The following is a 24,123-nucleotide window of genomic DNA, read 5'->3' as shown; positions in this document are numbered from 1 at the left end:
ACGTCTCTGTGGAGTGTGGGAGGAAACCGGAGCACCGGGAGAAAACCCAAGCAATCAGCAGCCGTTCCCCAGTTGTCAGTGCCAATGTTAACATTCGTCCTATCTCTTGACAGAGATAGCACACAGCGTGGAAACAGGCCCTTTGACCCAACTTGCCCAAGCCGACCAACATTCCCCATCTACACTAGTCCCACCTCCCTGTGTTGGGCCCATATCCCTCTGAACCTGTCCTTTCCACGTACCTGTCAAAACGTTTCTTCAACGTTGCGATAGTACTTGCCTCAGTTACCCTTTCCAGCAGCTTGTTCCATACACCCGCCATCCTTTGTTTTAAAAAAGTTGCCCCTCAGGTTCCTGTGAAAACTTTCCCCCACCTCACCTTAGATCTATGTCCTTTGTTTTTTTATTCCGCTACTCTACATAAAAATAAAAATAAAACTATTCACTGTACTTCTGTACATGTGACACTAAACTAAACTAAACCTCAGTGCATTTACCTGATCTATTGTTCTTATAACTTTGTGCAACTCCATGAGATGACAAAGAGAGCTGTGATATAAGCTCGAGTTTAACAGTGTGGCTGATAAAACAGGATGTGTGAATGAAGGTGCTAATGTCGAGAGAGACACAGTTCGGACCGCCTGATCTTGCTCCTAGGTCCCTGGATTTGACGGGGCCACTTCTCCTCGGTGGTGTTCCCAATCTGCCCGAAGACTTTCCGCTCCAGAACCACGAATTTATGGGATGCATGAAGAACTTGTTGATAGATAACCAGCAAATCGATATGGCTGATTTCATCGCAAACAACGGCACAGTGACAGGTAATGAGAGAAATCTTTACTTTTGGGCTTTAGACGTTAGAGATACAGGACGGTTGCAAGACCTTCGGACCAGTGAGTCGGCGCCGACCAGCGATCACCCCGTACACTAGCATATCCAACACACTAGGGACAATTTATGATTTTAACAAATCCAATTAACCTACTAATCTGTACATCTTTGGGATGTGGGAGGAATCCATGCAGTTACAGGGAGAACGTACAAACTCCATACAGACAAGATCTGTAGTCAGGATTGAACCCGGGTCTCTGGCGCTGTGAGGCAGCAAATCTACCGCTGCGCCACCGTGCACCCAGTCCTGTGGGGCTTCTGAAGGTTCCCAAACACTTTCGCCTCATCCCATTTCAAAGATATATGTGTCTTCTGCCCACTGCCCTCACCGTTTTACAGTCTAATTAAAAACATTGGGTAAAAAGTCTTTATGCTTTTCTATAATCTCACTGATGTTTAACATTACTACTCCTTTTAGTATTTTTGTGTTTAGTTTAGGAGGTACAGCATGGCAAAAGGCCCTTCGGCCCACCGTGTCCACACCAACCACCGATTACCCGTTCACACTAGTTCTATGATATCCCACTCCTTACACACTGGGGACAATTTACAGAGGGCCAATCAACCTACAAACCCACACGTCTTTGGGATGTGGGAGGAAACTGGAGCACCCGGAGGAAATCCACAGGGTCACAGGGAGAACGTACAAACTCCACACAGACAGCACTCGAGGTCAGGATCAGTCGGGTCTCCGGTGCTGTCAGGCAGAAACTCTACCAGCTGCGCCACAGTGCTACCCATAAAGTCATGGAGCTGTACAGCTCAGACACAGACACTTTGGTCCACCTTGTCCATGCCAACTCATTTGGCATATTGGGCTGATCCCATTTGCCTGCATATTGTGGAGTGAGTGTTTAGAAAGTACTGCTACAGTTAATCACCAGGAAAAGGATACAAGGAAAACAAAATTGGTAGATGGCACAGTGGCACAGCTGGCCGAGCTGCTGCCTCTCAGCACCAGAGACCTAGGTTCGATTCTGCCTTGGATGCTGTCTGTGTGGAGTTTGCCCATTCTGCCTGTGACCGTGTGCGTTTCACATCCCAAAGACGTGCGGGTTTGCAGGTTAACTGTCCTCCGTAAAGTTGCCCCTAATGTGTGGCGAGTGGATGAGAAAGTGGGATAACATATAAGTAGCGTGAATGGGTGGTCGGCACAGACTCGGTGGGCCGAAGGGCCTGTTTCGGTGCTGCATCTCCAAACTAAAATCGGTAGATATTATTCTGTGGGAAACGAAGGAATGATCTCAGAAGAATTTTCTCTGTCCCTGAGCTGCTGGGAAAACCAAACAGTGAACATAAAGAAAAATATATTTAAATCAGAATATAATGATGTTTTAAAATATGGCAGCATGGGAGATGTAAATGTAACATGAAGCAAAAAACATCAGCCACGCTGCTCTGTTTTAAGGCATCATTATTTTATTATTTAGATGTACTTTCCTTTGTATTTTCATTTTAAAACTAGCGATTATTTGCTTCCAATGGCCACATAAATGGATTAGGAAAGGATTAAAGGGCAATGGGTCAGATGCAGGCAATTATGCCAACGATCAGCACGGACAGGATGGGCCGAAGGGCCTGATTTGTGTTGCATGGCCCTATGACTCTATTTACCCGTGGTTCCACCTTGGAGGAGCTAGATTTCTTATATCTGTGGCTGGATATAGGTGAGAGTCTGTTAGGTTAGGTGAGGTTTATTATTGTCTCGTGTACCGAGGTACAGTGAAAGGCCTTGCTGTGCCATGCCTGTGTGAGTTAAATGATCCCTGCACAACTTCTCCCTCCACAGGGTGCTCTGCCAAGTGGAACTTCTGCGACTCGAACACCTGCAAGAACGGAGGGACCTGTGTCAACCGGTGGGAGACCTTCAGCTGTGAATGTCCGCTGGGGTTTGGCGGAAAAAACTGTGAGCAAGGTATGATTCAGTGCACTCGCTGGACACAACATGAACCACAATCCCCACCTCAGTTGTAAAGCGACTCGAGCATATTACTCGGCTGACAGTGACCCCACTAACCACCCGTGGAAGGAAGTCTGGTCTGGATCTGCGTTCCATCCATGGCTTGGATCCACGCACTAAAACCTGTTATCTTGTCTTCGACACAGTCTAATAATGGATGAACTGGTTGGAGAAAGAGAACAGAAAGATGTTGAGGCCAAGTCAATGGATCTTTTTGAGGCAGAAATAGATAGATTCTTGGGTAGACAAAAATGCTGGAGAAACTCAGCGGGTGAGGCAGCATCTATGGAGCGAAGGGAATAGGCAACGTTTCGGGTCGAAACCCTTCTTCAGACTGAAGAAGGGTTTCGACCGGAAACGTTGCCTATTTCCTTCGCTCCATAGATGCTGCCTCACCCGCTGAGTTTCACCAGCATTTTTACCTACCTTCGATTTTCCAGCATCTGCAGTTCCTTTTTAAACATAGATAGATTCTTGATTAGTATGGGTGTTAGGGGTTATGGGGAGAAGGCAGGAGAATGGGGTTGAGAGGGAGAGAGAGATCAGCCATGATTGAATGGCAGAGTAGACTTGATTGACTGAATGGCCTTATTCTGTCCTATCACTTATGAACATGAACAGGAGGAGCATAGAATGATACGCGTGAAGTACAGTGATGCAGTGATCCAGTGACAATTGGAAGTAAGCACGCGCAGAACACCCACTTAGTGTTGCCACTCTGACTGTGGTTTGAATGTCGAGTGTGAAATTTTAGCAGGATGTTAACATAACACTAGATAAGTCAAGTCAAGTCAAGTTTATTCGTCACATACACATGCGAGATGTGCAGTGAAATGAAAAGTGGCAATGCTCGCGGACTTTGTGCAAAAAAAACAAACAAACAAACAAACTACAAACAGAATGGAACAGAATCATTTACATATTCTTTTACATATTAAATGCGGAAGGAAAAAGGGGGAAAAAACCCCCCACAAAGTGTTGGAGTAACTCAGCTAGTCCGGCAGTATCTCTGGAGAAAAATAATATGTGACATTTCAGATCAAGTTCAAATTCACATTTATTGTCACAACCAATTAAGGTACAGTGAAAGTACACAAAATTGCTGGGGAAACTCAGCAGGTGCAGCAGCATCTATGGAGCGAAGGAAATAGGCGACGTTTCGGGCCGAAACCCTTCTTCAGACTGATGGGGGGTGGGGAAAGAAAGAAGGAAAAAGGGAGGAGGAGGAGGAGCCCGAGGGCGGGCGGATGGGAGGGTGGGAGGAGACAGCTAGAGGGTGAAGGAAGGGGAGGAGACAGCACGGGCTAGCCAAATTGGGAGAATTCAATGTTGATGCCATAAGGACGCAAGGACCCCAGACGGAATATGAGGTGCTGTTCCTCCAATTTCCGCTGTTGCTCACTCTGGCAATGGAGGAGACCCAGGACAGAGAGGTTGGATTGGGAATGGGAGGGGGAGTTGAAGTGCTGAGCCACCGGGAGGTCAGGTAGGTTATTGCGGACTGAGCGGAGGTGTTCGGCGAAACGGTCGCCCAACCTACGCTTGGTCTCACCGATGTAAATCAGCTGACATCTAGAGCAGCGGATGCAGTAGATGAGGTTGGAGGAGATACAGGTGAACCTTTTTCGCACATGGAACGACTGCTTGGGACCTTGAATGGAGTCGAGGGGGGAGGTGAAGGGACAGGTGTTGCATTTCTTGCGGTTGCAACGGAAAGTGCCCGGGGAGGGGGTGGTGCGGGAGGGAAGGGAAGAATTGACGAGGGAGTTGCGGAGGGAGCGGTCTTTGCGGAAGGCAGACATGGGGGGAGATGGGAAGATGTGGCGAGTGGTGGGGTCACGTTGGAGGTGGCGGAAATGGCGGAGGATTATGTGTTGTATTTGCCGGCTGGTGGGGTGAAAGGTGAGGACCAGAGGGACTCTGCCCTTGTTGCGTGTGCGGGGATGGGGAGAGAGAGCAGTGTTACGGGGTATGGATGAGACCCTGGTGTGAGCCTCATCTATGGTGGCGGAGGGGAATCCCCGTTCCCTGAAGAACGAGGACATTTCCGATGCCCTGGTATGAAATGTCTCATCCTGGGAACAGATGCGGCGTAGGCTACATTGCTACATTGACGACTGCTTTGGTGCCACCTCCTGCACCCACACACAACTGACTGACTTCATCCACTTCACCACCAACTTCCATCCGGCACTCCAATACACCTGGACGATTTCCGACACTTCCCTACCATTCCTTGACCTCACCATCTCCATCGCAGGGGACAGACTCCTGACCGACATACATTACAAACCCACTGACTCACATGGCTATCTGGACTACACGTCTTCCCACCCTGCCCCCTGTAAAGACTCCATCCCCTACTCCCAATTCCTCCGCCTACGCCGCATCTGTTCCCAGGATGAGACATTTCATACCAGGGCATCGGAAATGTCCTCGTTCTTCAGGGAACGGGGATTCCCCTCCGCCACCATAGATGAGGCTCACACCAGGGTCTCATCCATACCCCGTAACACTGCTCTCTCTCCCCATCCCCGCACACGCAACAAGGGCAGAGTCCCTCTGGTCCTCACCTTTCACCCCACCAGCCGGCAAATACAACACATAATCCTCCGCCATTTCCGCCACCTCCAACGTGACCCCACCACTCGCCACATCTTCCCATCTCCCCCCATGTCTGCCTTCCGCAAAGACCGCTCCCTCCGCAACTCCCTCGTCAATTCTTCCCTTCCCTCCCGCACCACCCCCTCCCCGGGCACTTTCCGTTGCAACCGCAAGAAATGCAACACCTGTCCCTTCACCTCCCCCCTCGACTCCATTCAAGGTCCCAAGCAGTCGTTCCAGGTGCGACAAAGGTTCACCTGTATCTCCTCCAACCTCATCTACTGCATCCGCTGCTCTAGATGTCAGCTGATTTACATCGGTGAGACCAAGCGTAGGTTGGGCGACCGTTTCGCCGAACACCTCCGCTCAGTCCGCAATAACCTACCTGACCTACCGGTGGCTCAGCACTTCAACTCCCCCTCCCATTCCCAATCCGACCTCTCTGTCCTGGGTCTCCTCCATTGCCAGAGTGAGCAACAGCGGAAATTGGAGGAACAGCACCTCATATTCCGTCTGGGGTCCTTGCGTCCTTATGGCATCAACATTGAATTCTCCCAATTTGGCTAGCCCGTGCTGTCTCCTCCCCTTCCTTCACCCTCTAGCTGTCTCCTCCCACCCTCCCATCCGCTCGCCCTCGGGCTCCTCCTCCTCCTCCCTTTTTCCTTCTTTCTTTCCCCACCCCCCATCAGTCTGAAGAAGGGTTTCGGCCCGAAACGTCGCCTATTTCCTTCGATATTCCAGCATCTGCAGTTCCCTTTTGAACACAAGGTACAGTGAAATTTGAGTTGAAATACAGCCATACCAAGTGAAAAGAACACAATACACATGGCTACATAAAATAAAATTTAACATAAACATCCACCACAGTGGAGTCAACATTCCTCACTGTGATGGAAGGCAATAGAGTCCTGTCATCTTCCTCCTTCGTTCACCCATGGTCAGGGCCTTTGAACCCTCCGCAGTTCGCCGCTGCCGGCGGTCCGATGATCAGGCCCTCTTGTCGGGATGATCGAAACTCCGACGTCGGGATGGATTGCAACATGGCATTCCTGAGTCGGCCACTTCTTCAGACTGAAGAAGGATTCCAACTTGAAACGTCACCTATTCCTTTTCTCCAGGGTTGCTGCCTGACCCGCTGAGTTACTCCATTTATCCTCATTCTAAACTAGCTTCTGCAGTTCCCTCCTCCTTAACAAAACACTACTTTTATAAATAACATTTATTATTGATATTGAAAGGAGTGCAGAAACATAATGGGGACAAGATGCTTTTAGAGTAGAAGCAGGATATTGGTTGATGGGTGTTTTTCGGATCTGTGGAATGTGGGCCATGCTTCCTCATTAGATCACTAAATGCTTCATGAGATTCACTGGCCAGAGCTGGGAGCATTATTCTGCTTGTGTCTGACGCAACTGATTCGTTGCTTCCTGATTTGTAATCTAGCCACTATAATCTGCATTCCTTTGCCCTTGAGATAAAGACCAGGTGGAGACACAAGGAACTGCAGATGTTGGAATCTGCAAGGTTAAACAAAGTGCTGGAGGAACTCAACAAGCCAGGCAGCATCTGTGGAGAGAATGATATGACGAAGGGTCCAGACCCTTTATTGAGAGCAGTTTGGGTGATAACACTAAGTGATAAAAGGCTTTCTTTGGTAAGACCTTCTACCTCCTTCCTTCTGAGTCTGAAGAAGGTCCCCTATGAAAAGTCACTGACCCATTCTCTCCATAGATGCTGCCTGACCCATTGAGTTTTACTTTTGGAGAATACAGCATGGACACAGGCCCTTCAGCCCACCATCGCTGACCATTGATCATCTGTTTACACTAGTTCCATGTTATCCCACTTTCTCATCCACTCCCTACACACTCGAGGCCAATCATCCTTCAAACCCGCGTGTCTTTGGGATGCGAGAGGAGACCGAAGCACCCGGAGAAAACCCACACGTTCACAGGGAGAGCGTGCAAACTCCGCTCAGGCAGCGCCCGAGGTCAGGATAGAACCTGGCTCTCTGTGGCTGTGAGGCACCAGCTCTACCCGCTGCGCCACTGTTCCCTCCTGTGTTCCTCCAAATCTTTGTATTCCTTGAGGTGTCATCGGGCAATTGTCCCTCCCTGTGACTTGTATGATTCTGTGATCCCTCTGAAAAATGTTTCAAATGAAATATGTTGTTTCAAATTGTAAAATATTTATTTTCTAAGGCAGAATTTATTGAGGGCATGTAGACTCTAGGAAGTGCAGTTGAGGTTTAGAATAAAATAGACGCAAAGTGCTGGAGTAACTCAGCAGGTCAGGCAACATCTCTGGAGAACAATGATTGGCGATGTTTCAGGTTGGGACCCTTCTTCAGTCAGTGTCAGATTTATTGAGGGCAGTTCGGGTGATTAAGTGATAAAATACTTTCTTTGGTTAGGTCTCCTTCCTCTTTCCTTCTGAGTTTGAAGAAGGGTCCCCTGTGAAACGTCACCTATCCATTTTCTCCAGAAATGTTGCCTGACCAGCATATTGTGTCTTCCTCCTTTTAGGTTCATAGCTTCTATGATGTTGATGAAGTTTAAAGTTCAATAGTGTGTGAATTCTTAACTACACCATGACTACCTGTTGTACTTGAACTACTGGGGCAGCACAGCGGTAGAGTTACTGCCTAACAGCGCCAGAGACCCGGGTTCGATCCTGACTATGGGTGCTGTCTGTTCAAAGTTAGTACGTTCTCCCTGTGACCGTGTGGGTTTTCCCCGGGTACTCCGGTTTCCTCCCACACTCCAAAGACGTATAGGTTTGTAGGTTGATTGGCTTCGGTAAAAATTATAAATTGTCCCTGGTGTGTAGGATAGTGTCAGTATACAGGGATCGCTTGTCGGCGTGGACTCGGTGGGCCGAAGGGCCTGTTTCCGTGCTGTATTTCGAAACTATACTAAACACTGTGGTTCAAGTTTATTCAGTAGGGAGGGGGTTAATATGCAGTGAATTGGAAGTATTGTAACGAACAGCATAAGGGCAAATTCCCAAGAGCTGCACAAGTTCACCAGATGTATTCAGTGTGTGCATTGTAGCAGAGGGGTGAATGGGTATAAGTAGCTGTGCAGATCCCATCCACAGATCCCATTACAAAGCACCTGCTTCTTGCGTGATGGAGTCTGTCTTACTTTAAAAACAACCCTTCAACAGAACAAAAAATAACACCTTGTGCTTTTCCATGAGAACATGTTAAGAATGGCAAACTTTTCACAAGCACATACTTTACAGTTAAAACTTACGGGCACCTTATTTTACCTGATAAGAATCTCAGTTTCACCCCTGCAGATGACATTGACCGGATACCTTTGTAAATGACATTTTGTAACATTCAAAATGTTTCTGAGAGAGAGGCCAAGTTTAAACGAGATTTGCGGGGCAAGTTTTCTTTTTACACAGAGGGTGGTGGGTGTCTGGAACGCACTGCCAGAGGTGGTCAAGGATGGACACAAAGTGCTGGAGTAACTCAACGGGTCGGACAGTATCTCTGGAGGATAAGGATAGGTGACGATTCGGGTCGGGACCCTTCTTCAGACTGAAAGTAGGGGGTGATGGGGTGAAGGGTGAAGAGCTGAGTGGGGGGAAGGGGGGGGGGGGGGGGGAGACCAGGAGCAATCAGGGCCAGCAACATATTCTTTCTTTAGTTTAGATGAGTTTACTTTAGTTTACAGTAGTTCTTCGGCCCACCGAGTCCGCGCTGACCAACGATCACCTGTACACTAGTTCTATGCTACACACCAGGGGCAATGTACAGAAGCCTGCAAACCTGCACGTCTTTGGAATGTGGGAAGAAACCTGAGCACCCGGATGAAATTCACGTGGTCACAGGGAGAACGTACAAACACTGTACCAACAGCACCCGTAGTCAGGATCGAATCTGGGTCTCTGGCGCTGAGAGGCAGCAACTCTACCACTGCACCACTGTGCCCCCCTGGTGGAGGCAGATACGATTGTGGCATTTAAAAGACTTTAAGACAGGCACAAGGATATGGAGGGACGTGGATTATGTGCAGGCAGATACGAGTTGGTCTTGGCATCATGTTCGGCACGGACATTGTGGGCTGAAGGGCCTGCTACTGTGTTGCACTGTTCTATCTTCTATTAGAACTTGGATTTTCCCCCCAAAGGAAATAGGAATATGTTCAGCGTGAAGTGCTGTTTGAATGTTTCATGTGTTCCAATACCATCACCCCTCTCCATTAGAGCTAATGACATAAACCTGCATGGCTAATGTGAACAGGCACTAACCAAACAGTTTTGTGAATCTTAAAACGTCAGCACTTAGCTGAGGAAGGAAGGGCAGGGAGTGGAGAAAACCAAGGGAAGTGGAAGGAGGCGTGAGACATGAATGATGGTGCGAGGGGAGAGATGCAGGTGCCAGTGATCCGTTGGAGCACTGACGACTGAGATCAGAGGCTACTGTCTTTTATAGTCACAAAGATGCCAAAATGAAGCGTCTTCAAGTGATTTCAGTGCCTTCCCTCCTTTCCGTGTAAGGCTGTCTGCCTTATTTTCAATGGTTCCACATGATTAACAGGGAATCATAGAATGGGTGACACAGTGGCGCAGTGGTAGAGTTGCTGCCTAACAGCGCCAGAGACCCGGGTTCGATCCTGACTTCAGGTGCCGTCTATATGGTGTTCTCCGGCTGCTATTTCCTCCCACATTCCAAAGACTCGCAGATTTGTAGATTAATTGGCTTTGGTAAAAACACATTGTCAATTTTCTGTAGCGTGTAGGATAGTGCTGGTGTACAGAGATTGCTGGTCGGCGTGGACTCGGTGGGCGTATGATATGCTCTCCTTCATTACTTGGGCCATTGAGCATAAGAGTCAGGAAGCCACGATGCAGCTTTGTAGGACGTTGGTTAGGCAGCATTTGGCATATTGTGTGCAGTTCTGGTCACCTCAATACAGGGGTGGCTGAGGAGGCTTTAGAGAGGGTACAGGAAAGGTTTACCAGAATGGATTAAAAGGTGGTAACTACAAGGAGAGGTTGGACAGACTTGGATTGTTTTCTCTGGAGTGTCAAACGCTGAGGAGAGACTTGACAGAAGTATAAAAACGTTATTAGAGGTGTAGATAGGGTAGACAATCAGATCCTATTTACTGGGATGGAAATGTCAAAGACACTAAGCTTTAAGGTATGAGGAGCAAAATTTTAAAAGCGACAAGTTCTTACACAGAGAGCGGTGAGTGCCTGGAACGCGCTGCCAGGGTGATGGTGGATATAATAATGGCATTTAAGAAACCTTTGGATAGGCGCATGGATATGCAGGGAATAAAGGGATATGGATCACATGCAGGCAGAGGAGATTAGTATAACTTGCCATTATGTTCGACATGGACATTGTGGGCCGAAGGGCCTGTTCTTATGCAGTACTGTTCCATGAATTAAGGGGACAGCATTGTCTCATCCTGGTTCCTATGATCTTGTGACACCGAACTCAATTGCTAATCTTTGTCATCAGCAGAACAGTACGTGACACAGATCATGTGTATATGAAGCTGCTTGCTCTTGCACTGGTGATGGTCTGAGGCGAGAAATGAGTGCATTTAGTTGGAGCAATGGAGCGTAGAGAAGGAGTTGCTGCTGACAGAGAAGAAAATCTAATCTTAGAGCCGTTCTCACTGTCAAGGCACTATTTGTGTTTAATTTCTCTTGTAATGTCATTTTTTTTGTGGTGATACATTAGCCGCTTTTTGCAGCAAAGCCTTCAAAGTGTGCAGATCCTTTGGCTGCAACAAACCTCTGGTGGCATAGAACCATGCAAGGATTCGTTGCTCTGCTATGTGCAATGTCACATTTCTTTATTCTTTATCTACTATCACTGATTCTTCCCATTTGCAAGAAATATAGATTTGGGGATTTATATATTATACTGCATAGGTAGACATATGTGTGTGTGTATATATATATATAACATATATATGCGTATATATACACACACCCACACACACGCGCACGCACACGCACACACACACAGGTTTTTTTATTTATATACTGACGTATTGTAGTTAATTCTGGTGTTTGCAGAGTACTTTGTTCATATATCTGTTGCGCTGCTGCAAGTAAGAATTTCATCATTCCGGAATCGCGACACATGACAATAAAATACTCTTGACTTTTGTCAATAGAGTCTAAATCAGCTTCAAAAATCTTTTTTTTTTAAACAGGACAGCAGGGGCAAGAATTAAAATCTGCAGTCATGTAATTCTTCCGAAGGTGCCCAAGTTGCCTGCCAGCCAATAAAATATTGCGAATGAGAGTGAATATCCCATCCCGTGTGAAGCATTCTAGGTCCTTGTTGCTTTGGTTTAGTTTAGAGATACAGCATGGCCCACCAATTCCATCGATCACCCATTCATCCTTTGTTATTCCACTTTCACGTTCACTCCTTACACATTGGGGAGTGTACAGAGCTACTATCTACCTCACTGGAGACCCTCGAACTACCTTTAATTGGATTTGACTGGACTTCATCTTGCACTAAATGTTCAGATTCAGATTCAGATTCAGATTAAATTTTAATTGTCATTGTCAGTGTACAGTACAGAGACAACGAAATGCATTCCCTTTGTTATTCCCTTTATCATGTATCTGTACATTGTGGATGGCTCAATTGTAATCATGTATAATCTTTCCACTGACTGGTGGCACAGTGGCGTACCGGTAGAGACCCGGGTTCAATCCTGACTAGGGTGCATGTCTGCACAGAGTTTGTACGTTCTCCCCATAATCTGCGTAGGTTTTCTCTGAGATCTTTGGTTTCCACCCACACACTCAAGTCGTGTAGGTTAATTGGCTCGGTGTAAAGTTGTCCCTAGTGTGCGTGGGATAGTGTTGGTGTGTGGGGGTTGCTGGTCGGTGCGTACACAGTGGGCCAAAGAGACAGTTTCCGTGTGTACCCCTGAACTAAAAAATAAACTCAAAGCCTTTCACTGTACCTCGGTATATGTGACACTAAACTAAACTGAACTAAACATTAGGAACAATTTTACTGTATCCTTTCTGACTTGCCTTCTCCCTATTTTTCATCAGCCAGAACCATCAGATCAGGTATATTACTAAACAGGAGATTGTACAATGATCTAAACTCCTGATTGCAGTTTAGCGTGCACTGCAATCAATGTAACCCTGACTTCACACAATCTATTCACATTGGCTTGGCAATGATTGCCCACATGTTAAATCCCACTGCTGTTATCCATTTACTAAGTGCAATGTTAGCTTCAGATCACTTCAATCTGTGCATTTTGCTTCCACCCCCCCACCCTCCCCCCCTTCGTTCTCCGAAGACATTGGCTAATAGGCCACAGACTGAGATGAAAACCAGCCTTTATTTGGATTGTGGAGATCAGTAAGTTACAGGATAAACTTTGTAAACTGTCAAGGGTGTTTTTACCTTCCTCCTTAAATAATCTTTCATGTTAATGTTTCAGATCAGCTACTATCTGACAAATATCAGGTTCTTGAACATTCCCACACAACACTAATCCTCACACCTCTTGCCCAGCCACAGTCATGTTCTTGTCCCTCACTGTGTTTCACACTCATCTCTTTTTTTAATTTAACTTTTTATAGATTATTATGGTATCTGCTGAGTATTATGTGTACGTATCTTTAGACTTCAGACATTAGAGACACAGCATGGAAGCGAGCCCTTCGGCCCACCGAGTCCGGACTGACCAGCGACATAGCACTATCCTACACACCGGGGACAATTTATAATTTTACCGAAGCCAATTAACCTAAACACCTGGAAATCTTTGCAGTGTGGGTGGAAACCGGAGCACCCGGAGACAACCCACGCGGTCCCAGGGAGAACATGCAAACTTTGCACACACAGCACCTGAGGTCAGGATCGAACCCGGGTCTCTGGCGCTGTGAGGCAGCGGCTCTACCAGCTGTGTCTCTGTGGGAAATAATTCATTTTGAAAGGAAAATGAGGGGAGATACCAATTTAAAAGAAATGCAGAGAAATTTGTGAAGACGTCAGCACTGGTTGTGGAGAACGTTGCCTGCAGGCCTCTGTTGGAATAAAAATATCACTGCATCAAATTATTAACTGCCCGACGTCTCCTGTTCTTTGATTTATTCCACTGCGATAGTGAACTTTACATTAATTTATCAATTTAAAAAAATGCTCATCATTCTTATTTGATCAAATTGACTGGCTGTGCATGAGTTTGTGTTCACAGGCTCGGGATAAGTCAAATTAAGTGACGTTAAAAAACACTATTAATTGTCAGGCATTTTACACTTTGTTTCGCAATTTTTAAGGTACATTTTTTGCAAAGGTAAGAAGAATTTTCAGGATGCTGGCACTTTTTGCGTGGACAGAAAAAGATTTTCTGATGGTTTATTTAGATGGATGATTATTAATTGATGGTGTTGTAAAATGGAAATGTCTTTGTGCGTCGGTTAATGTTTTATGTGCGGCTCCCGTGAGAACAGTGGGATGAGCTGATTTTTGTCTTGTTTCAGTAATGGCCAGTCCCCAACGGTTCCTGGGCAACAGCCGTGTTTCATGGACTAACCTGGCCGGCACCATCACGCTGCCCTGGTGCGTGGCCATGATGTTCCGTACGCGCCAGGAGACGGGAACCTTCATCCAAGCAGACGCCGGTCAATTCTCCACACTCACCATTCAGGTCGGTGATTTCGGGCACTGATGCATCTCACAGCGGGACGGCATGGTGGCGCAGCGGGTAGAGTTGCTGCTTCACAGCGCCGGAGACCCGGGTTCCACCCCGACTATGGGCGCTGTCTGCGCGGAGTTTGCACGTTCTCCCTGTGACTGCGTGGGTTGCCTCCCATACTCCATAGACATGTGTGGTTGTAGGTTAATTAGTCTCTGTCAATGGCCCTTATGGAGAAGGGATCATGAGGTCATAAGTGATAGAAGCAGAATTGGGTCATCTGGCCCATCACATCTACTCCGCCATTCAATCACGGCTGATCTATCTCTCCCTCCTAACCCCATTCTCCTGCCTTCTCCCCATAACCTCTGACACCTGTACTAATCAAGAATCCATCTATCTCTGCCTTAAAAATATCCACTGACTTGGCCTCCACTGCCTTCTATGACAAAGAATTCCACAGATTCACCTCCCTCGACATAAAGAAATTCTTCCTCATCTCCTTCCTAAAATAGCATCCTTTAATTCTGGGGCTATGTCCTAGACACGCCCACTGGTGGAAGCATCCTCTCCACATCCACTGTTTCCGATACAAAACTGTGATAACATAAAACTAGTGTGAATGGTGATCGTTGGTCAGCAAGGACTCGAGGGGCCGAAGGGTTTATTTCGACGCTGTATCTCTGAACTAAATAAAAGCAAAAATGACAGTACACAGTGTTGTGTATAAAATACTGACATGGATTGGGGATTGTATAAGGAACAGAAAGCAAAGGATTTGACTAAAAGGGTCAGTTTTGTAAATTCTGTACAAAATGTTCTTATTCTGTCCCTGGCCTGTTCTGTAAATTGTCCCTCGTGTGTTGGATAGTGCAACTGCATGGGTGATCATACGTCAGTGCACACTCGGTGGGCTGACGTGCTTGTTTCCACATCGTATCTCTAAACTAAACTAATCTTCTTCTTGCTTATGACGTGCACAGCCTAAAGTTGTAGGTCAACTTGTTTTATTTGATCTTTTGATGCGCATTGTAATTCGATTGCATTAGTCGAAACAGGGTAGACCACGTGAAGGTTCCAATCTCCCACCCCACTGAACTAATAAAATACCTTACAAATTACTTTTGTGGTTAAACATACTTCCTGGATGACAACAAGGGGGTGAGGGGGAGTGACTGTCAGGTGACTAAGTTGCTGGACAAATATTCAAGGACCTAAGTGGATGACTCAGATCTAAGGAGTCAGAGGATGTAGGCGAGATACTAAATGAGACTCAAAACGTCCTATTGTCTGTAGCCAGTTTGATAACATTAATATCACTGAGTGTTCAGTTTCTACTGCAGAAATGAAAATGCAAAAGTCAGACACCAGTGCAGTACTGAGGGAGGGTTTTCATTGTCTATGTGAGTGTCTCTCACTCGCTCTTGTGCTGTCACCCTCCCTCTTGCCTCCACCCCCCCCCCCCCCTCCTTCTCACCCGCCCCTCCCTCCTTGCCGTCCCTCACGCGCCCCACTGTATACTTTAGAGATACAGCATGGAAACAGTCCCTTCGGCCCACCAGGTCCACGCTGACCATCAATCACCCATTCACACTAGTTTTCTGTTATTCCACATTCTCACCCATTCCCTACACACCAGGGGCAATTTACAGAGGGTAAATTAACCTACAGAATTAACGCATGCCTTTGGGATGTGGGAGGAAACTTGAGCACCTGGAGGAAACCCACGTGGTTACATGTGCAAACCGCACAGACAATATATGTGTGTGTGTGTATGTTTATATGTGTTTCACAGAGTACTATGTTTACATATCTGTTGTGCTGCTGCAAGTAAGAATGTCATTGTTCTGTTTCTGGACGTACGACAATAGAGCACTCTTCATCACGCGAACATCGCCGCAAAGGGACGAGAGAGATGCCTGACTTGATTAGCGGTGGTCTTTCTAAATGTGAGCCGTTGTTTAATGATGGTGGCTGCCTTATTTTGTTGTGCCCAGTATCGTTAACAGTGGTATCGCTATCTTATTTCAGCTGAGGGAAGGTAACGTGATGTTAAACGTGTACCGATCAAGTAGCCAGGTCACGGCGCTTACAATGGACCAAATCAAAGTGAACGATGGCGATTGGCACCATTTGCAGCTGGAGCTGAAAAGTTCCAGAGATGGAACTGAAGCCAAATACACAGCCCTGATATCGATAGACTATGGGCTGCACCAGGTAATGACGACCACTATATGATATTTGTTTAGCCAGTGCGTGGTGAATCTGTGGAATTCTTTGTCACAGACAGTTGTGGAGGGCAAGTAATTGGGTATTTTTACAGCTGAGTTTGACAGATTATTGATTAGTAAGGGATTCAAAGGTTATAGGGAGAAGGCAGGAGAATGGGGTTGGGTGGTGAGATAGATCAGACGAGTGAATGGTGGAGTAGACTCGATGGGTCGAATGGCCTGATTCAGCTGCTATGACATGAATTTATATGTCAAACTATTGTTTACAGTGACTGAAGGAAATAAATTGCATAAGGTTACAACCTTGGCCGTAAATCAGCATAATCAAGGCCCAATCTCACCCCAGTCACTCCCTCTTCCCCCCACTCCCATCAGGCAAGAGGTACAGAAGTGTTAAAACGCACACCTCCAACTCCTCCAGCAGCCCATCCCATATACCTCCCACCCCTCAGGTTCCTATTAAATCTTCTCCCCCCTCACTTTAAACCTATGTCCTCTGGTTCACAATCCCCCTACTCTGGGCATGAGACTGTTGGTCTGCCCGATTTTTTCCTCTCATGAGATGGCGTGTAGTAGAGACGCAAGTAACTGCTGAGAACACTAAAGGGCCTGTCCCACTTGTGCGTCATTTGCACGTCATTTACGCGACATAATTTACGCGTCACGACACACGATGCGTGCATGGCGTGCGTTATGCGCGCATGGTGCATGGTGACGTAGGCAGTGACGTGCGGTTGCGCAGCGCCCCAGGATTTTGGGATTCACAAAATCTTCGTGTGCCACCTGACCCAAAACATTATCTGTCCATTCCCTCCACAGATGCAGCCTGACCCGCTGAGCTCCTCCAGCACTTTGTGCTTTGATCATGATTCCACCATCTGCAGTTTATGAACATTAGGCAGAGAATTAATGCAGTGTAGAATAATATTCACCCCAAATCAACAGCAATACAGAGGAGTGATTGAGTATTTGGAAACTTTAGTGGCATTGTGATACCTGGTGTATCTCCACTTGACTCCTGGTCAGCATTTTGGAAGTCAGGAGGGCAAGAGAACTCCGACGTCTTTCCCTGCCAGGCATTATTTGGAGTGGTGCTATGCTGCGGATGCCATCCATCTCCTTTTGGTTTTAAACAAAGTAAAACTAATTGTCAACTGTGCATGGATGGTGGTTTACAAAAATAGACACAAAATATTGTAGTAACTCAGTGGAACAGGCAGCATCTCTTCTTCAACTGTTCATGGATTCTCAAGTGTAGCAAGAAGCAATAGTTAGACAGTAGAAACAAGGAACTGCAGATGCTGGTTAGTTCAGAAAAGGACACCAAGTGCTGGAGTAACTCAGTGGGTCAGGAAGCATCCCTGGAGAATATGGATAGGTGAAGTTTCTGGTCAGGATAGGTGACATTTTTTCCTATCTGAAGAAAGGTCCTGATCTGAAACGTCGCCTGTTCGTGTTCTCCAGAGATGCTGCCTGACCCGCTCCAGTACTTGGTGTCCTTTTCTGTATTAACCAGCATCTGCGGTACTTTGTTTCTAATAGCTAGATGGGTTTTCCCTTTAAAACCTGAGTCTGGTGAAGATGCTGAACTCTGATTTTCGGTCCACTTCACAGACGATGGTGGAAATCGGCAATGAGCTGCATGGGCTGAAGCTGAAGACGATCAGCATCGGTGGGGTGCCGGACAACAATGGCAGCGTGCTGCTGGGCTTCCGAGGATGTATGCAGGTACCGCAAAGAGCATGGTGGCTGCAGTCACAGCATGAACTGAGCCTCAGTCACGTACTATCACCTTGTGGATAAATAGAACATAGTACAGCACAGGAACAGGCTCTTTGGCCCACAATGTCCATGCCAAACATGTTGCTGGGTTAAACATAGAACTCAGGAACACAATGCTAAAATAAACTAATCTCATGTGGAGGCAAATGAGATGAGTTTATTTTGGCGTCATATTCATCAAAGGGCCTGTTCCTGTGGTGTATTTTTCCATGTTCCATGTTCATTTGCGTACACATGATCCTTATCCTTCAAATCCTTGTATATCCATGTGCCAGGATAAACTAATCTTTTTGCCTGCACGCTATATCCTACCATCTACGCTCAACGCCCTACAATCCACGCTCCATATCCTTCCATACCCACGTGCCTGTCCAAAAGCCACTATCGTATCTGCCTCCACCACCATCCCTGGCAGCCCATTCCAGGCCCGCTCATCTCATTTAAACTTTGCCCTCTCACCTTACAGTTAGTGAATGTGAAATTGGGAAATCATAGAACTAGTTGTGAATGGGTGATCGATGGTCGGCGTGGACTCGATGGGCCGAAGGGCCTGTTTCCACGCTGTTTCTTTCAATCTATCACTTGTCCTTGAGTTTGAATCTTGTTTATATTATATTTTAAGGCACATGGTACATATGACAATGACTCACCCTTGACTCTTGCTTCTGCGAAGGAAGTGTTGTTAGAAACTGATGCTAATGCAGTTGATCTGCTGCTTCAGGGAACCTCAGTAAGACCAGCTGTTCCTTTCCCAGGGGGTGCGGATTGGTGAGACGCCAGTCACCACTGTGGCCCTGAACGTCAACCATGCTGAGAAGGTCAACGTGGAACGAGGTTGCAGCCTTCCTGACCCTTGTGACTCGAGCCCGTGTCCCACCAACAGCTACTGCAATGACGATTGGGACAGCTACTCCTGTAGCTGTGACCCAGGTAAGGAAGGGACCCACTGGTGGGCACGTCGGGGGTAGAACGTAGCTGGTGGGGGGTAGGATGTACGTTGTGGGGCCTAAGGTGCAGGGCGTAGGACCTGGGGGTAGGGCGTAGAGCATAGGGGGCTGAGTGTAGAGGATAGGGGGTAGAATGGAAACCTGAGGGGTGGCTTTTTTTACACAAAGCCTTTGGGTCTATGGTACGAGCTGCCAGAGGAGGTAGTTGAGGCAGGTACTGTCACAACATTTAAGAAACATTTAGACAGGTACATGGATAGGGTTGGTGTAGAGGATTGTGGACCAAAAGCAGGCAGGTGGGACTAGTGTAGATGGGACAGTTTGGTTGGTGCGAGCAAGTTGGGCCGAAGGGCCTGTTTCCATGCTGTATAACTCTATGACTTGGAGATTTGAACATATAACTTTAAACATAGAACATAGAGCCTCACAGGAACAGGCCCATCGGCCTACAATGTCCGTGCTGAACATGACACCGAGACTAACCTTTATTTACCTGCACATAATGCGTATCCTTCCTCTCCCTGCATATCCATATGTTTATCCAAAAGTCTCAATGCCACTATTGTATCTGCCTCTACCATCACACCCTAACAGTGTAGTCCAGGCACTCACCACCTTCTGTGCAAAAAAAACCACACACATTTCCTTTAAACTTCTAAAAGCTCACCCTGAAGCCAGACATCTTCCTAACACACAAAGGATTTTTCACAAATCACATCTCAAAGACCTTCCACTTGGCGTCCAGAAATGTTTCCACTAGAACTGTTAAAACATGTGAGCATCATTATGCTATTCTGTCTAATTTTTAAATTATGTACAAAGTAAGTAGGCACATGCCCACTCAAGTCGGCTAATATTGTATTTTTAGTGCATTAATGACTTTGACATGTAGAGTTATACAGGACTTAAACAGGTTCTTCGGCCCTCATGGTCCATTTACACTCATTTCATTTTAGTCAACAATGTTCTTCAGGACTCCAAGTGTCCAAGCTAACCTGCATTGAATGGTGACATGCACACATTTCAAAGAATAATATTGAATTATGTTAGCTTAAAGATTAGAAAGGGAACTGAGCAATGCGAATGTGAAGTATTAATTTGTCATAATTGGATTGAAAAATAAATATATTTGATTAAGCAGAGAGATTTGAGATATGATGTGGTTATATAATCAAGCAGATAGATCCAAAGTTTAGAAGAATGAGGGAGATCTCATTGAAGAATTCGACAGCAGTGAATACTGAGAGGATGCTTGCTCTAGTGTGGGAATTTAGAATTAGTGGCTTTCTCTCAGAAAAAAGGTTCAGTTCTTTAGGCTAGAGATGCTGAGGTGCATCTGAGGGGAACATCTAACGTAGCAAAATAACATTTGAACCGTAAAAACTGTTTAGATTGCTATTCCATGGCCATTTATTAACTAACTTCCAAGAACTAACTTCCCGGACTGATAGATCGTATTGGTATTGGTATTTGCATGTTATCCATCAGCGCAAACAAGACAGACCCCAGTTTAACAGGTAGTGCAAAGAGAAAAAATACCACAGTACAAAATATAGTGCTATAGCGTTACAGTTACAGAGAAAAAGTAGGTTGGAAGATTGGGACTACACCATAGATTTTGTGAGAACCATTCAGTTGTCTGATAATAGAGAGGAAGAAGCTGTTCCTGAGCCTGGTGGTATGTTCCCAACCTAACATTTAGCCGTTCCATTACCACATAACTGAGGAAATAATGAAAGAAAGAGTTTCCTCATTAGTTGATCTATATTGGAGTGAATTTATCGGAGTTTATTATTTGTACACTTCGGTTTGTTGAATTTTTGCTCAAGATTGCAGTGTGCAGTGTCTCTGCGTAACATGTGGCTTGTATTTTTAATTATGGTAGTGCTTCCTCTCGGATCATTTCTAGGTTATTATGGTGAGGAATGCAAGGACGTGTGCTCCCTCAATCCCTGTGAACATCTCTCTGTCTGCAGCCGTAAGCCCAGTTCATCGCACGGTTACACCTGTGACTGTTCATCGAATTTCTTTGGGCAATACTGCGAAACTAAGTAAGCAGCATCAACGTTACGTTGTAGTCTTAGCGCGACTCTTACGCTCTCAGTGTTTGTTCAACAGGGGCTTGTGGTTTAGTTCATAGGTTATAGGAACAGATTGGGCCATTCGGCCCATCAAGTCTACTCCGCCATTCAATCATGGCTGATCTATCTTTCCCTCTCAACCCCATTCTCCTGCCTGCTCCCCATAACCCCCGACACCTTACTAATTAGGAATATGTCGATCTCCGCCATAAAATATCCATTGACGGTCTCCACAGCGTTCTGTGGCAATGAATTCTGCAAATTCACCACACTCTGACTAAAGACATTTTTCCTCATCTCCTTTCTAAAGGAGTATCATTCTATTCTGGGGCTATGACCTCTGGTCCTAAACTTACTAGTGGAAACACCCTCTCCACATCCATACTGGATGTATTAGCGGCAGCACAGTGGTGCAGCTGGTAGAGCTGTTGCCACACAGCGCCAGAGACCCGGGTTCCATCCTGACCCTGTGTGCTGTTTGTGTGCAGATTGCATGTTCTACCTGTGACAACTTGGGCTTCCTCCGGGAGCTCCGGTTTCCTCCCACGTCCCAAAGACGTGTGGGCTTGCAGGCCCTCTGTAAGCTGCCCCTAGTGTGTAGGGAGTGGATGAAAAAGTGGGATAACATAGAACTAGCGTGAACGGTTGATCGATGGTCGGCGTGGACTTGGTGGGCAGAAGGACCTGTTTCCATGCTGTATCTCTACACCAAACTAAAGTAAATCGAACTAAAACTTAATGAATTATACTATCAAATATTTTTACTTTAAAGATTTCAAACCGTACGAACAAATGTCTTGTGTCTGGTAGATGGACCCTAAGTTTAATTTAGACTTCCTTAGCCTCCTGGAGAAGTAGAGGCTTGGTGTGCTTTTTTGCTCATGGCTTCAGTGTGGATGGGCAGTTAGGGACGTGTATCTGCGGAAGCTGGTTTTGACAACAATGCCCGACTCCTGTGGAAGAATAAATATTTCCGATAATCTCATCCCACAAAGAGACCAAGGTTCCCAAAGGGGTTGGTTGGAAGATGGGGTCTGCATCCTAATTTATTGAGACAATCTTTCCATAGTCGGATAACAAAGGGGAAGAAGCTGTCAAATGGCTGAGTGGAATGCACTGCAGCTGCTTCTGTACTTACGAGGACAATAACATTTGCCCTGTCTCAGCGCTAGGCTTTTCTTCAAATAGTGACCCTTCGTGAGTTGTCAGGTTTGCTCCAGGCTTTAGTAGATGTATAAAATCATGAGAGGAATAGATAGGGTAGAGGCACAAAGTCTCTTTCCCCAGAGTAGAGGAATTGAGAACCAGAGGACATAGGATTAAGATGAAGGGAGAAAGATTTAATGGGAATCTGAGGGGTAACTGTCACACAGTGTTGGGTGTATGGAACGAGCTGCCGGATGAGGTAGTTGAGACAAGTACTATCACAATGTTTGCGAAACATATAGACAGATACATGCATAGGACAGGTTTAGAGAGATGTGGGCCAAACGCAGGCAGGTGGGACTAGTGTAGTTTGGACATGTTGGATGTCGTGGACAAGTTGGGCCGAAGGGCCTGTTTCCACACTGTATGACTCCAAGACTCGATGGCTCTAGTCTGTTTGTCTGACAATTCAATTTTTCTGCCAATAGGATTGACCAACCTTGTGCTAGAGGATGGTGGGGTCACCCTGTGTGTGGACCTTGCGACTGTGACGTGAGGAATGGGTTTGACGCTGATTGTAACAAAACCTCCGGAGAATGCAGATGCAAGGTGAGCAATGTGCTCTGAATTACTCGAACCTCTCTACAGTCACCTGATAAAGTCATAGAGCCTTTGGCCCAACTTGTCCATACTGAAATGTAGAAACAAGGAACTGCAGATGCTGGTTTATACTGAGATATACACAATGCGCTGGAGTAACTCAGCGGATCAGACAGCCTCTCTGGAGAAAAATGATGGGCAACATTTTGGGTCGATCCTGAAGAAGGGTCCTGACCCGAAACGTCACCCGTCCTTTTTTTTACAAGGAACTGAAGATGCTGGTTTACAAAAAAGAGACACAAAGTGCTGGAGTAACTCAGCCAGTCAGGCAGCATTCACAACATGGGTAGGTGACATTTGGGGTTTCCTCCCACACTCCAACAGACGTGCAGTTTTGTAGGTTAATTGGCTTCTGTAAATTGTCCCTCGTGTTCAGGGTAGTGCTAGTGTACGGGGAGATCGTTGTTGGACACGGACTCAATGGGCCGAAAGGCCTGTTTCCACGCTGTATCTGCAAAGTCTATAGGCACAAAGTATTATGGGACATTGTGAACTGATCCGTATGAAATGGAAATTATTCAACAATCACAGTGCTGCTGAATAATTGATTTACAGAAGCCAATTAACCAACAAACCTGCATGTCTTTGGGATGTGGGAGGAAACCGGAGCACCCAGAGGAAACCCACACAGTCACAGGCAGAACGTGCAAACTCCACACAGACAGCACCCGTAGTTGGGATCGAACCCGTGTCTCTGGTGCTGTAATGCAACAGCTCTACCCACTGCGCCACTGTGCTGTCCTAATGACATGTAATTTCTATACAGGACAACTATTACTGGCCTGCGGGAAGCAATGCCTGCCTGCCCTGTGACTGTTACTCCATGGGTTCTCTCTCGCGACCATGTGACATGGAGACGGGACAGTGCCAGTGTAAACCTGGTGTCATCGGACAACATTGTGACCGTTGTGACAATCCTTTCGCAGAAGTCTTCATTAATGGATGTGAAGGTACGTTTATATGTTCAATGGTTAAATGGTGCTATATTGTCACATGTGCGAAGTGCAAACGTACAGCTACGTTATTTTCTTACAAACAGTCCAGTAGGATATTGCCGTACCTAAGCACATCCCCGATTAGCAAGTGCACAAAAATAGTCTACTGATTCCACATGCCACCATTTTCCAAGTCCAGTCCACGCTCTAGGTTGTATGAGCAGTGCCT

General features: G+C 46.3%; 1 protein-coding gene across 5 annotated transcripts in view; it reads left to right on the top strand.

The window, feature by feature from the left end:
* celsr2 (cadherin EGF LAG seven-pass G-type receptor 2) overlaps positions 1-24,123 on the top strand; it is a 190,378-nt gene that overhangs the window by 128,916 nt on the left and 37,339 nt on the right. For all 5 annotated transcript variants that reach the window (XM_033042557.1, XM_033042559.1, XM_033042558.1 and 2 more), the window contains exons 7-15: positions 658-821; positions 2,681-2,806; positions 13,958-14,124; positions 16,144-16,329; positions 17,958-18,071; positions 18,881-19,055; positions 20,982-21,123; positions 22,788-22,908; positions 23,726-23,909. In XM_033042557.1, coding sequence (XP_032898448.1) covers positions 658-821; positions 2,681-2,806; positions 13,958-14,124; positions 16,144-16,329; positions 17,958-18,071; positions 18,881-19,055; positions 20,982-21,123; positions 22,788-22,908; positions 23,726-23,909 — 1,379 coding nt within the window. The remainder of the gene's footprint in view (positions 1-657; positions 822-2,680; positions 2,807-13,957; positions 14,125-16,143; positions 16,330-17,957; positions 18,072-18,880; positions 19,056-20,981; positions 21,124-22,787; positions 22,909-23,725; positions 23,910-24,123) is intronic.

Source organism: Amblyraja radiata, chromosome 24 (assembly GCF_010909765.2).
Source record: "Amblyraja radiata isolate CabotCenter1 chromosome 24, sAmbRad1.1.pri, whole genome shotgun sequence".
In the NCBI taxonomy this organism is placed as follows: domain Eukaryota; kingdom Metazoa; phylum Chordata; class Chondrichthyes; order Rajiformes; family Rajidae; genus Amblyraja; species Amblyraja radiata.
The sequence above is the reverse complement of the archived record's forward strand: the minus strand, read 5'-3'. Positions and strand labels throughout refer to the sequence as shown.